Source organism: Musca domestica, unplaced genomic scaffold (assembly GCF_030504385.1).
Source record: "Musca domestica strain aabys unplaced genomic scaffold, Musca_domestica.polishedcontigs.V.1.1 24, whole genome shotgun sequence".
Lineage (NCBI taxonomy): Eukaryota > Metazoa > Arthropoda > Insecta > Diptera > Muscidae > Musca > Musca domestica.
The window spans coordinates 7111999-7126217 of NW_026712272.1; the positions used below are offsets into that span (position 1 = coordinate 7111999).

General features: G+C 36.5%; 1 protein-coding gene across 2 annotated transcripts; it reads right to left on the bottom strand.

The window, feature by feature from the left end:
- Nucleotides 1-120: 120 nt before the first annotated feature.
- LOC101895779 (ubiquitin carboxyl-terminal hydrolase 8) lies at nucleotides 121-14002 on the bottom strand. Of its 2 annotated transcripts, XM_005183586.4 has the most exons (8): nucleotides 13814-14002; nucleotides 13173-13700; nucleotides 12954-13116; nucleotides 11923-12399; nucleotides 11421-11870; nucleotides 1991-2221; nucleotides 1368-1825; nucleotides 121-1307 (listed from the first exon to the last, which is right to left on the bottom strand). In XM_005183586.4, exons 1-8 carry the CDS (start codon nucleotides 13906-13908, stop codon nucleotides 953-955), a joined length of 2757 nt encoding a protein of 918 aa, XP_005183643.1. In that variant the 5' UTR covers nucleotides 13909-14002; the 3' UTR covers nucleotides 121-952. The 2 variants fall into 2 exon arrangements, with proteins under 2 accessions (XP_005183643.1, XP_011292573.1); XM_011294271.3 differs by lacking the exons at nucleotides 11421-11870; nucleotides 11923-12399; nucleotides 12954-13116; nucleotides 13173-13700; nucleotides 13814-14002 and adding an exon at nucleotides 7448-7644.
- Nucleotides 14003-14219: the final 217 nt, after the last annotated feature.

Genomic DNA, 14219 nt, shown 5'->3' on the forward strand with positions numbered 1-14219 from the left:
TTTTTTGGATAAGTCTCCTTTTAGTGATCTCCAATTGCGATCTGTCCTTCTTTTTTTAATAATCCAGCTAAAGAAGAGATTTCCGTGGCAATACCCTCTCCCTCAATTAAAACTAATTAGTTTTATTTTTCTTTTTTTGTTTTCCTCTTTATATTTATAGTTCAATATAAATCATATATTAAAAATAGTATTTTGTTTATTCTGTATGACTTATGAATGTGTTTTGTTTTTACAAGTAAAAATGTAAAATGTTCTTCTTGAAAAAAATATATATTTAATGGTAACTATGCGTTTGTTTTTAGCGAAACATAAATCTTAATTTATATTATTCACATTTATATCAGCTTTCATTTGTAGACTTTTCTCAAATAATGACATTCTTCTCTTTTGGATTTGATTTTGAATAAATAAATTGGTAAGTCTTAATGGGTAATATTTTTGGAATTTCTGGGAGGTTACTTTTTTTTTTAAAAAAATAAGAACAAATACCTATTGAGAAAATTTGTAAATAGAAGTGTTTATAAATTTAACAAAAGTGAGAGGGAGTTTTGTAAACTCTAAAATATATATTTTTTGGGAAATTATAAGATAAATAGTAAATTTATGTATAGTATATATGGAATATTTTTTTTTAGTTTTGTTTAAATAAAAATAATAATAAGAAAAAAAAAACAATAACAAGTTAACAAAAAATATAACCTAAAAAAGTTTTGATTTTTTTTTGTTTGTTTCGATAGCCTATAGTAATTTCGATATACTTTTTTTTTTTGGATATATAAGGCAAAGTTTCATTCATTCTAATCGTGGACTAGACATATATAGGGCGAGAGTTAAGTGTGTGTGTATATGTATGTATGTGTCTTTGTTTTTTGTTAGTTTATAAAGGAATTGAATCCATAACCAATTAAAATTAGAAAATCGAAAAAAGATCAACTAAAATGATATAGTCTTTCTATAGCCTAGAGGAATTACTTTCCGTTATATATTGTGACGGCGCCAGACGTGTATAAAACAATATGTAAGCAGCACTTGAGACCACCGTTGAGGCATCCTGTGGCGTTACCATTTGATCGTCAAACTTAAACCACTTGCCATAGGTGCCGCTCTTACAGAAGGCTGTATAGTGGCCACTCTCCATCGAGCCGTAATGATTTGAGACAGCGTACAATTCGTAGGATTTCGTTGTGTTGCGACGCGACTCTGATATTGTTATGTACGGGAACATATTTAGATTTTCCAGAGGAAAACGTAAATAATTTTGTTTTTTCTTATAGCTGGGACTAAGGGAATCGGTATCGGCATAGAATCTGAAAAGGTAGGACATAAAATTAAAAATGATTTGAGAAAATATTCGGCACAAAGCATACCTCTTCAAATGTATCACCAAGACCGGTGGCAGTTTTGAAATATTCAATTTCTTGATGGCATCCCGTTTCTGTTTGCAGGCCGGACAATTCCAGCCGCTTATGCGTTCACCGCTGAAATACATATCCAAACATTGTGACAGCTGGCAAATGTTGTTGTTCTCAGGCAGTTCAAGGCTTAAATTCGAAAAACACTCATATGTGGCCGACTCCTTGTCGCACGTGGTGCATTTGACGATACTTTTGATTTGACCATAAAATAAATGCAATATTAGACTTTCCTTGGCCTTGGTAAAGTCCAGCCAAGCCTTGTCGGAGGCGGTCATTGGTTCGCGGGGATATTCAGGCACTGTCAGGGTTTGTAGATCGGAGTGTAACCAATCCATGAGTATGGTAAGAAATTCATGGGAGTCCTGTTGTTCAATGCCACGAAACATTTTCTGATATTGGCCAATGACATACTGCAGAAGAATAATTTAATTTAATTAATTAAAAGCAGAGAGAGAGGGGAAGGGGAAGATGACATGTTTGGGTTATAAACCACAAATTAGCATAACACATTTTAAAACTGTTATGCGTGTGTGTATGTGTTGCCAAAAACACCTCTACCCAAATGACCAACTTACACGCAAATCCTTGCTGGCCACACATTTATAGTTTCCATTCCACAGGACCTTTATGAGTGCCGCCACCTCCTCCACAATTTGTCCCTTTGTTTTATTGTTGCGACTTATATAGTTTTTGTATTTGTCTGTAATACAATATTCCGCCAGCTGGGGGGTATTGCTGAGGCACTGCAAAATGCTGTTCATATAGCAGGTATTGCCTAGATTCTTTAAGCCGGTCAAGCCACGACCCTAAATTACACAGTGAAATAAAGAAAGAAATAATAAAAAATATATATATATATTAATAGACCAATGTAATTGAGCAATAATATTGTGTATTTCGCCACGAGTTCTGTTTGTTCGTACATCATAATAGACCATGTCTTTTGCTGGCAATCTTTTTGGTGGGAACAGCTTGTAAACAACGGAAGATTAGCAACCATTTGTTGGAAACAAGCATTTGAACAAGGGATAAACAATGTTTTTTATTTATCAACCCCCCCTCCATGCCATGACAACGACTTGTGGATATTATTTAAGATTCGCGCAATCACAGACATAGAGACCATGCCAAAACGGCATGGAAGGGGGAAATTATTTCATATTGAAAGGAAGTCTTGTAACACCTATGACAACATATAAATTCTTACCAAAACTGACAGATAATTGACCCCTCATTTGAGAATTATTTACCCAAATAATGTATTCACAATACGGGGATAATTCACCTTCAATTTGGGAATAATAAAATAAATAAAACAAAAAATAAAACATTCCAACAGAAGTTTTGTTAAAAAAAAGTTTGATCAAAAATTTCCTAGACAAGATATTTTTCAAAATTTCCTGGACGAAAATGGTAGATTTTTCAAAAAATACCTCCTGAGAAGGTCTTTTTTGTAAAGATATTTTTCAAAGTCTTCTTTAAATATGTATCCTATTTGTTATACAAATTTATACAAATGTGAAGTGCTTTTGTTTGTTTCTAAAATTAAGTAACTTAATAAAGAAATCTACAATATTAATATTCGAATATATGTGTTGAATATTGATTAGTCTGTGGAGCAAAATATAAGTTTGAAAATCAATTCAATTTTTACTCAAAGATGGCAACGCGACTGAGTCTTTTCACATTTTGTGTTGCCTGCCTGTTCTGCTCATTAAAGTAATTTGAAGAGTTTTAGTTTCTTTTAAGAATTAAGCGACAGTTTGTGGAACAACTTTTAAGTTTGAAACGTTTGAATTCTATTCCCGCGGAAAGCATTTTTTTCGTACCTTGCGTTTCCTAGGTCTTTGTTGTAAATTAATACAATTTGAAGTGATTTTGTTTCGTTCAAGAATAAAGCCATTTAAAAACACAAATTAAAAATATTAGTATTCGGATATATGTTTCGGATGTTAAGATGTCCGTGGAGCAACAAAGCAATTTAAAAAGTCTGTATTCTATTCCCACGGAAAGCATTTTTCTCAAGTGATCATTACTCCAGTCATAAATAACTGATAAATAGTTTGTGAAGAAGGCAACGCGAATTGGTATTTTTCTTACCTTGTGTTCCCTATGTCTTTGGTGCAAATTAATGCAACTCGAAGTGATTTTGTTTCGTTAAAAAATAGAGCCAATTAAATACTCAAATTAGTACTCGAATACATGTTTCGGATGTTAATAAGTTTGTGGAACAACATATAAGTATGAAAGGTTTGAATTATATTCTCGTGGAAACCATTTTTCCCAAAAGATCATTACTCCAATAATGAATAACTGATAAATAGTTTGTGAAGAAGGCAACGCGAATTGGTCTTTTTCGTACCTTGTGTTCCCAATGTTTTTTCTGCAAATTAATACAATTTGAAGTGATTTTGTTTCGTTTAAGAATAGAGCCAATTAAATGCACAAATAAAAAATATTAGTACTCGAATATATGTTTCGGATGTTAATAAGTCTGTGGAACAATATATTAGTATGAAAATTTTGAATTCTATTCTCACGAAAAGCATTTTTCTCAATAAATCATTACTCTAATTATGAATAACTGATAAATAGTTTGCGAAGAAGACAACGCGATTTGGTCTTTTTCGTACTTTGTGTTCCCTATGTCTTTGGTGCAAATTAATGTAATTTGAAGTGATTTTGTTTCGTTAAAGAATAAAGCCAATTAAATACACAAATTAAAAATATTAGTATTCGAATATATGTTTCGGATGTTAATACGTTTGTGGAACAAAATATAAGTATGAAAAGTTTGAATTCTATTCTCACGGAAACCATTTTTCTCAAGTGATCATTACTCCAATCATAAATAACTGACAAATAGTTTGTGAAGAAGGCAACGCGAATTGGTCTTTTTCGTACTTTGTGTTCCCTATGTTTTTGTCGCAAATTAACCGAAGTGCGAATTTCTACTCTGAAACTGTTGCCGGACAGTTCAAAAGTGATTGAATTTTAGGGCCCACCCTTCGAAACGTTGTGACCCATCCTGAGGGCAAATATTTTAAATAATTATTTTCTTTGTTTATTTTTTTTTTTCAATATCATTGACCTGGTTTCTTCTATCTCCCTCAGAAATTAATTCCGAAAACCAAGGTGTCTATAAATTTCGGGAGTGTCCTCAAATCAAATTTCCATCTATTAAAGCAAACATTTAACAATAAAATAACTTAATTACCAAAACAGAGGAGGTGTGGGAGTTGTTGGAAAACTAATGGTAGACAGTGTTAAATTTGTTATGGCCATTTCGATTTAGTTTTGTCTTTATGCATGCATGCATGCCATAGCAAACTCCCCTTGGGGTCGATGACAAAGATTGAATGAATTTCTCAAGAAAACATGTTTTTTCGTTCCTTGAGAAGGACCCCACCTACCTAAAAATAGTAGCTTTCTATCTGTCCATACAAATCCATTCATACACGCAACGCCAGGCAGGCAGGCATTTCCTTTGTTATTTTTGTTATACTAATCTGTTTAAAATTTATGACCAGATAGGGAACACGCAAAAAAAGGAAAATAAAAGAAATGCCAAGTAAGTTCAAGGTATAGCCTGGGAAAGGTAAAGAACCAAAGAAAACCTCCAGAGAAAATAGAAAAAAGAAATTTATTTTAAAGTTGTCTTGTGGTTTTATAATGAAGCGCCTAAAAGTATGCTCCGCCGAAAGGCGAGTGTGTGTTAAAAGCCAACGAAAAGGTCAGAAGTTCGGTTTTTCTTTTAATAGCAGGGACGTGTACAAATTATAAAATATAGTTTACAAAAATTATAGTCATGGAAGACATATAAAAGATCTACCAAACATAAAATATATGTAGAAGCTTAAACGATATGAATAATTACTGCTGGTTCTGTGTTGGAGACTTAATACAGATTGTGTATTATATGTTCTCACACAAGCTTGTGTTTCACATTTATGAGAGTTGTGTGGTAGCAGAGTTAAAGCTCGACAGTCTCAATTTCTTCCTCATCTTGGCAGGGCCTACTGTAATCGATACCGTGGCTACTCCATTTAGAAGGCATGGCTCTCACGCTACAGTGATCCGGTGCGCTCCGCATGCATTAGGTAAGGTTTCTCGGATATTATAGATCAGATTTTCTTAGGGACATTACATCCTTTTTTTCTATCCATTTTTGTTGGAATCTACCGGAGTACCACGAAAAAGTGACTTAAGCCTGGTCTAAGCGAGTTCTCAACTTTAATGTTAATTGATTCGGATTCCCGTCTTTCTGGAAAACCATATGTGGCTATCGTTAGGGCACTCCAGCATTTAAATGTGAATAAATCTTTTGTCTCTCGTACCATCGCTCGATACCGTGATACTGGTAGCGTAGCCCCACGTCAAGCAAGTGGACGGAAGAAAACAGCAACATCAGCAGAAACGGATCGAAAAGTAAAAAAGCGACTTGATCGAAACCCGCGTTGCAGTGGCCGAAAATGGCTCGTGAGCTGATCATATCGCAATATTTCAGCATTCGGCAAATAATGAAATATGAGCTCGGGATAAAGCCATTGAAATTCCAAAAAGTGCAAGAACTTACACCGCAACAGAAAGAAAATAGACTCAAAAGAGTTAAAGAGTTACTTCGCTTGGCCGAATGTGGTGAACTGCCGAATTTGGTTTTCTCCGCTGAGAAAACATTCGTTGTACAGCAGTTTGTAAACAAACAAAATGATCGTGTTTACTTGCCAAAGGCGTCAGCTGAAAATGTGCACCTTCGGTTGGCCACCAGGACTCAAGCGCCGGCCATGGTGATGGTTGTGGGCCATAACGCCACAACAGCCGATGGTCGCTCTCCGCTCGCATTAATCGACCGTGGCATCGGAATAAATGCCGAATATTATCGCAAAAATATTCTGGATGGTGTATTAAAGCCTTGGAAACAAAAACATTTGGTCGCAGACCTTGGACATTCCAACAGGACGCAGCACCATCGCACTTAGCACGCGCCACCCAAGAATAGTTACAAAATGAGATTCCTCGTTTCATTTCCAGCGCACAATGGCCACCAAAATCTCCGAATACCAATCCGTTGGACTATTGTGTCTGGAGTATTTTGCAAGGAAAGCAAGGTTGACACCAAAAAAATACCAAAGTGTTGATCACCTCAAGCAAGCGCTTCACCGGGAATGGGCCAAAATATCGCAGAGCAACATTCGGGCAGCGTGTGACGGTTTCGTTGGCCGTTTGAAAGCCATAATTCGTGCCAATGGTGACCAATTAGAACAAATCTAAACTTATTCTAAAATTTGATGCTATTTCCTACATTTTTTGCTTTCACTTCATGCAAGCGTTTCGCCGGGAATGGCCCAAAATACCGCAGAGTAACATTCGGGCAGCGTGTGACGGTTTCATTGACCGTTTGAAGGCAATAATTCGTGCCAAAGGTGACCAATTCAAACAAATCTAAACTTATTCTAAAATTTGATGCTATTTCCGACATTTTTTGCTATCACCTCAAGCAAGTGCTTCGCCAGGAATGAGCCAAAATACCGCAGAGCAATATTCGGGCAGCGTGTGACGGTTTCATTGGCCGTTTGAAGGCCATAATTCGTGCCAAAGGTGACCAATTCAAAACAAATCTAAACTTATTCTTAAATTTGATTTCCGGCATTTTTTGGTTTCATTCAATAAAATTAAAAAAAAGTGTAAATATTACGGCGTTTGACTTTGTTGCAGTTTCTTTTATCTCACCCTGTATATTCAAAATTTGTTCGAAACGATTGCAAGAATTTACCTCGCAAGCCAAACATTAAAAAAACCTAATTACGCCTTATTTGAAATTTCTGCAAGGATTCACATTTTGAATCATTTTTCATATTTTGAAAATCTTTTGGAAAAATATTTTATTTCATGCATTCCAAATTCCAAAAAAATATTCAATTTAAATTGCACTTTAATGTCGACGCAAAAAAAAAAAAACAGACGCTAGACCCAATTATTGAGTTAACGCCTAAAAGTATGCAATGAAATCGATACTTGTTTGTGTTTCGTACCTTTTTCACAGGACGAAATGGTGATTTATAACGATATGTCGTTGTTGCAGGCAATTGTATTTTCACACCAGCAATAATCATGATAAAACGGAACACTTAACCAAATTCGAATTTATTCGATAAATAATAAAAATATCTTTGAGATCCCGACAATACCAAGTCGTCATTCTTTGTTCAGAGAACCGTTTGCAACTAAAATAGAGAAACTTAAATCAGCATTGGTATTGGGTAGGTTCATTGGTTTTTTTTTTTCGTTATTTTTGGGCAAAACAATACCGGGTATAAAAAGAAAGAAAGCAAAAAAAAAAAAAAAATAGAAAGGCGCGTTCCGAAACAAACATGCGTAGAAGGGCTTTTTTAAAGAATCATGTCTGTGTGTTGGTTACATTCGATTGATGAACTAGGCAGGTTAACATGTGCTCAAGCCCACCACTACATGTCCAATAGGCATTGTTTTTTTCATTCACATTTCTGTACGTGTGCCGGCCAACTGTCTGGCCAGGGCGGCATTGCTGCGTATATCGCCCGCAACAATGGAGGCAATGTTTGATTTAGATTTTTCTAATTCATCTTGGGGATAAATAAGTATAAACTCTAGGAAAACTAGTGCCGTGGCTACACATTGACAGCAATTGCGGCGGGTAATGGTGATGGCAATTTCTATTTATTTACGTAGTTTCAAAACGTGACCTTTTGTTTTCGGTTGACTGGGAATGCCACGAGGAAAGGAAAGAAGGGAGGCAAAGGGACGTCAAATGAAGAGATTTATTTGCAAATATAGGCTGACTTATTGATTTTTGTTTTGTTGTTGACGTCGAAACTAAAAAACGAAAAGAAAAAAAAAACAAAACAGTTCTTATGGAGGGGCTGGCCGAAAACCTATTGTTAACTGTTGCTTGTGAATGCAGAAGGGAGGAAGGGCATTTTGTTGTCAATAGTTTCCCACCGAAAATTAAAAAAGAAACGTGCACAGTTGTCGACGTCAATTGTAGATGAACTAGGTATGCTCCTGGTTCGAATTGCAATGATTTGAGAAATGCACTCGTGATGTGAGTGCATGGCTCACGTTTAAATATAGTCCAATAATGATGGTTGGTAGGATAGAAATATGGAATTGGTAATTTGCCACGAAATGGAGGAATAAGTATGGTACAATGTTTAAATGGTTTAAATGAAAAATAATTTCACGTGGATGTTTCTGAAGGTGATGGCAAAAGTTGGTCATACAATGGGAAAAGAGAAGTGAGATAAAAAAAACTGCAACAGAGCCAAATGCCATAATTTTGACATTTTTTTTAAATGTTCTGCGTTAGCGAATTAAGACAGATCGTGTATGATATGTTCTCTCACAAGCTTGTGCCTCACATTGCCTAACAGTTGGGTAGTGGCAGAGTAAATGTTCGACTGTCTCAATTTCTTCGTCATCTTGGAAGAGCCTACCATAATAATCGCTATTATAGCTACCCCATTTAGAAGTCATGGCTTTCACGCTACAATGACCTGTGATTGTGCCCTCCTCATGTTTCATGCCAGGTTTCGCCATGGAGATTAGCGATCTTGTTCTCTTCTCGGCCATTATAGGCTAGTTTTTCTTAGGAACATTAACTCCCTTTCATCTATCCATTTTTGTTCGAATCTCTCGGAGTAATGTTTGTGTATCGCACGAAAGAAGTGCCAGAAGGTTGGTCTAAGCGAGCTCTCAGCTTTAATGTCAATTGATCCAGAACCCTGTCTTTCCAATTAATCTACTGTCTCATTGCCTAGAATATTGCAATGGTCTAGAACCCAGCAGATTTATAGAAGGTCTAATTTTGAATTTTTTTAAATTTTATTGAATGAAAGCAAAAAATGTCGGATAGAACATCAAATTTTAGAATAAATTTAGATTTGTTCGAATTGGTCACCTTCGGCACGGATTATGGCCTTCAAACGGCCAATGAAACCGTCACACACTGCCCGAATGTTGCTCTGCGGTATTTTGGCCTATTCCCGGTGAAGCGCTAGCTTGAGCTGATCAACACTTTGGTATTTTATAGTGCCAACCTTGCTTTCCAAAATACTCCAGACACAAAAGTCCATCGGATTAGTATCCGGAGATTTTGGTGGCCATTGTGCGCTGGAAAATGAAGCGAGGAATCTCATTTTGTAACCATTCTTGGGTGGCGCGTGCTGAGTGCGATGGTGCTAAGGAGTCCTGTTGGAATGTCCAAGGTTTGCGGCCAAAATGTTTGCGTGCCCAAGGCTTTAATACACCCTCCAGAATATTTTCGCGATAATATTCGGCATTTATTTTAATGCCACGAAGCGGAAAGCGACCATCGGCTGTTATGGCGACCCACAACATCACCATGGCCGGCGTGTGATACAGGACCGCACATTACGCTACACCTCTTTAATTACACAGTCAAACCTACCCAACTCACTCCAGAAGATCTCTGGCTACAGTCCATTAAAGTAGCCGAATTTCTAAACCTGGAGTTGGAACCAGATTAGCAGAATGCAAACACTTGCAAATATTACTGCTACAACAACAACAACAATGGCCGGCGCTTGAGTTTTGATGGCCAACGAAAGGCGCACATTTTCAGCTGACCTCTTTGGCAAGAGGCAGATCATTTTGTTTCTTTACAAACTGCTGGACAACGAATGTTTTTTCAATGGAGAGCAGAAAACCATTTTCGGCAGTTCACCACTTTCGGCCAAGCGAAACAACTCTTTAGCTCTTTTGAGTCTATTTTCTTTCTGTTGTAAGTTCTGGCACTTTTTGCAATTTCAATAGCTTTACCCCCAGCTCATTTTTCAATATTTGCCGAATGCTGAAATTTTGCGATATGTTCAACTCAGGAGCCATGCGACGCGGATTTCGATCAAGTCCCTTCTTTACTTTTCGAACCATTTCTGCTGATGTTGCAGTTTTCTTCTGCAGTTTTCTTCCGTCCACTTCCTTGACGTCGAGCTACGCTATCAGTATCAGTATCACGGTAACGAGGGATGGTACGAGACACAAAAGATTTATTCACATTTAAATGCTGGAGTTCTCTAACGATAGCCACTTTTGGGTTTCCAGCCAAATATGAAGAAATCACACTAACACGCTTGAATTCCATCACGAATAACTTTTTTTTCTGGAAAATTCTAAACAAAATGCTTTTGAACGCTTGTAAACAATATAATGAGCTGCCACTGGAATAATTTTAACAGCTGTCGGACGTGTGGCTTACAAATGACAGCAGTCTGAATTTGGTTGCAGTTTTTTCATCTCACCCTGTACATATTTAATAGAATGCTATCTAAAGACCAAAAATGCTTTTAAAAAATTCTCTATAACGCTCGATAATAACCTTAAATCGGATAGTTCTTGAAGAAAATTGTAAAAAATAGACGTCCAAAAAATTCTTGAAAAATATTTCTAAAAATCGACGACTTAATATCCTCGAAGGAACTACTGTTAATCCACGACCTGAAAATCCTTAAAAAATTATCCTTGAAAAACCATATTTTTTTAAAAAATTCAACGACTTAATAATCCTGGGAAAAACATAATTCAATTTAATTTAAAAAATTGTCCCCTAAAAGAATACTTTAAAAAATAAACGACTATTTCGGTAAATCACGACTATTTTAAAAGTATTCACACCGTTTCCAAACGACACTTCTAAGTGTAATTCATAGGGCCCTTTTGCCGGAAACGTTCTTAGAAGCCCCTATTCCATTCCAAACGACACTTCTAAGTGTAATTCATAGGGCCCTTTTCCCGGAAACGTTCTTAGAAGCCCCTATTCCATTCCAAACGACACTTCTAAGTGTAATTCATAGGGCCCTTTTCCCGGAAACGTTCTTAGAAGCCCCTATTCCATTCCAAACGACACTTCTAAGTGTAATTCATAGGGCCCTTTTCCCGGAAACGTTCTTAGAAGCCCCTATTCCATTCGAAAAATTAGCATAGATTTTAATTTAAAAGTCGTCAACTTACCACAGCACCTCGAACGGGTGAGAAGTCACGTTGTTTATCTTGTAAGGCATAAATATTTGGCGACTGAGGCGTTTGTTGTTGCTGATGATGGGCTGTTAATTGAGGTTTGACGGAACGATCAAATTGGGGTACAGTAGGTTTTGGTGGCACCATTTCCACAGGGGCGGGTGGTGGCGGTGACGGTTCTCGCTCCAATTGTTCTTGTTCTGTTTGCTTTTCCTGTTGACGATTTTGGAAGAACTTCTTATTTTCTCTAGCAATGGCAAGTTGTATGGCCCGTTGTTCTTTTTCCCTCTCGAGTTGTTCATCTCGCCGTAGACGTTCTTCAATTTTTGCCTCAATTTCCTTGGTCTTTTCCTCAACCTCTTGGGCTTGTTGGCGTGTAACACTTTCCTGTTCGCGGCGTTTATATTCTTCCAGCTCTTCACGAAGACGCATGTTGTCAAGTTTCTAAAAGGAAAATAGTTAAATATTTGTGCAAAATTTTGCTAGAAAAACTTACATAATCCTTGGCCACACTTTCTAATTGCATCATTTTATAGAGTATCTCTTGATCCGCAAGATCCAATTGTTTCTTCTCGTAAATGCTATTCAATTGTTTGGCCACTTTCTGTAATTCCTCATCGTTTTCTTGGGCTTTTTCCAATAACACCTCCTGTTCTTTGAAAATTTCTTCAATGGCCTTTTCTTTTTCTTTGTAGGTTTGTATGGCCGCTTGTTTACTGGCTCGATCGATAACTGGTCGTATGGGTGAAGTGGCCGTTGTCGTGGTGGTGGTGGTCTTTAAAACTTCATCTTTCATTTGAATATCAAATACTGATGGATACTCAATATCATCAATGAGATTCATATCATTTTGTGGTGTTGACGGTGCCTGCACCATTGGATTTGTACACTTAAAAGGATAGACCAATTTAAAGTAATTATAGCCACCTTCGAGAATTTGTATCGGTGAACGATAGGTGACATCAGGATCCCACTGAAAGATAAAAACAATTTTATTTAAAAAACAATTTAAATTTAATCTGCGCTAAGCCTTAAAATTTGATTTTTGTATCGAAGATGCCTTCCAGGACCCATTAACTAAAAATTGGAGATCAACTACTATGAGATATTTAATTTGCATTTCAAATTTCTAAAAGTATTCAATTTAAACTGCATTTTAATGTTGGCGCAATAAAAAACAAACACTACGACCAATTAATAAGTTAACGCCTAAAAGTATGCAATAAAATCTATATTTTTTGTTTTTCGTATATTTTTCACAGGACGAAATGGTGATTTATAACGATATGTCGTTTGAGATTCCGAAAATAGCAAAATAGTCGCTCTAGAAACATTTCTGTAGAGCAGATGCCTTCAGAGGCCACCTAATCTGGAGTAGTATCATCTGTGCCCAGAGGTCACTTCTATAGTGTAGATGTACCCATATATGGCCCTAGTGGCCACCTACAATGAAGTATATGCACCTAAATCTCATTTAGTAACGTAGTATATGTCCCTAGAAGACCATAAGCTTCACTCTTTACTCACATTTTGTAAAATATTCAGTAAAATAGCAATAGCTGATCCTTCCGGTGGATTTGGATCCGAACAACTCCAATCCATTAGAACCACATGATCTTTAATGGCTCTGGCTGACCACAGCTTTTTTGATTCAGGATCCAGCTTATCCTGTAATTTGCCAGCCGACATACTACAATAAAAAAGGAAATTTTAAAAAAACCTTAACATATCATGCATAATATTTACCCATATTGTATCAATTCCTGGGGCACATTGAAAGCCAACGGATAGGTGAGATGTGACATCTTGTAATCATCGGCTGGACGACAATCCATAATCAAAACTTTTTGTGTTTTCATGCATTCAAAGAGCTCTTGAGATGTCATCAAACGTAGGGATGGCGGAAAACCATTGCTTTCTGTTACCTTGGGTGAGTTGGAACGTGATCTCTCCTGATTCAGGGATGAATTCAAACTGCTTCTGTTGAGAGGTGTCACACTGTCACGTTTCTCCAATTTCTTGGCATTTAAACGATCATAACGTTCATTCAGTGACCTCGTCAACATTTCCAAGCGATCCATGGTCATCTTGTTGGAACGATTATCGCCCAACATTTGTCTTATCAGCGGCTTGCTTTCAATGTAATCCCTTTTCTTGTAAATAATATTTAGCAGGCTAAAATATTTCGTATAAAATACATAGGCCATTTCCTCATCGCCCAGACGATAATATTTTTCGGCCTCAGCAATAAGTCTTTTTGCTGTCTCCAGTAACCTAATTAGAAGAAACACAAGCAGGAGGAGGTGGTGGAAGGGGTGAGACAAATAAAAAAAAACATTAGAAGATGACACACACAACCCACAAGCCGAAATGGAAAATCTACTTACATTTTCATCTTTTTATCGCGTACATCTGGTATTTCGGACTGTTTTTCCAAATCGTCGATGTTTTTACATAAATATAAATCTTTTATATGCGACATTATTGTTTTATTTGTGATTTTTTATGGGGAAAACAAAGTTTTTACGCGTATGAAACGCGTCCAAGACCAAAAATAATGTAGGGATCACCAGTTTGAAAAACGAATCACATAGGGATTACTAGATTTGAGAAATGGGCCATATAGGGATCGCTAGATTGAAAAAATACCCTTTCGAGGGACCAACAGGTTGAAAAACAAACATCTCAGGTTGTCATTAATTAACACAATCAGAAACAAATAACGAACAAGTTTAAAATAACTACTCTATGAAGGTCAAGATTGGATGCACAATACGTTTAAATCATTATTAA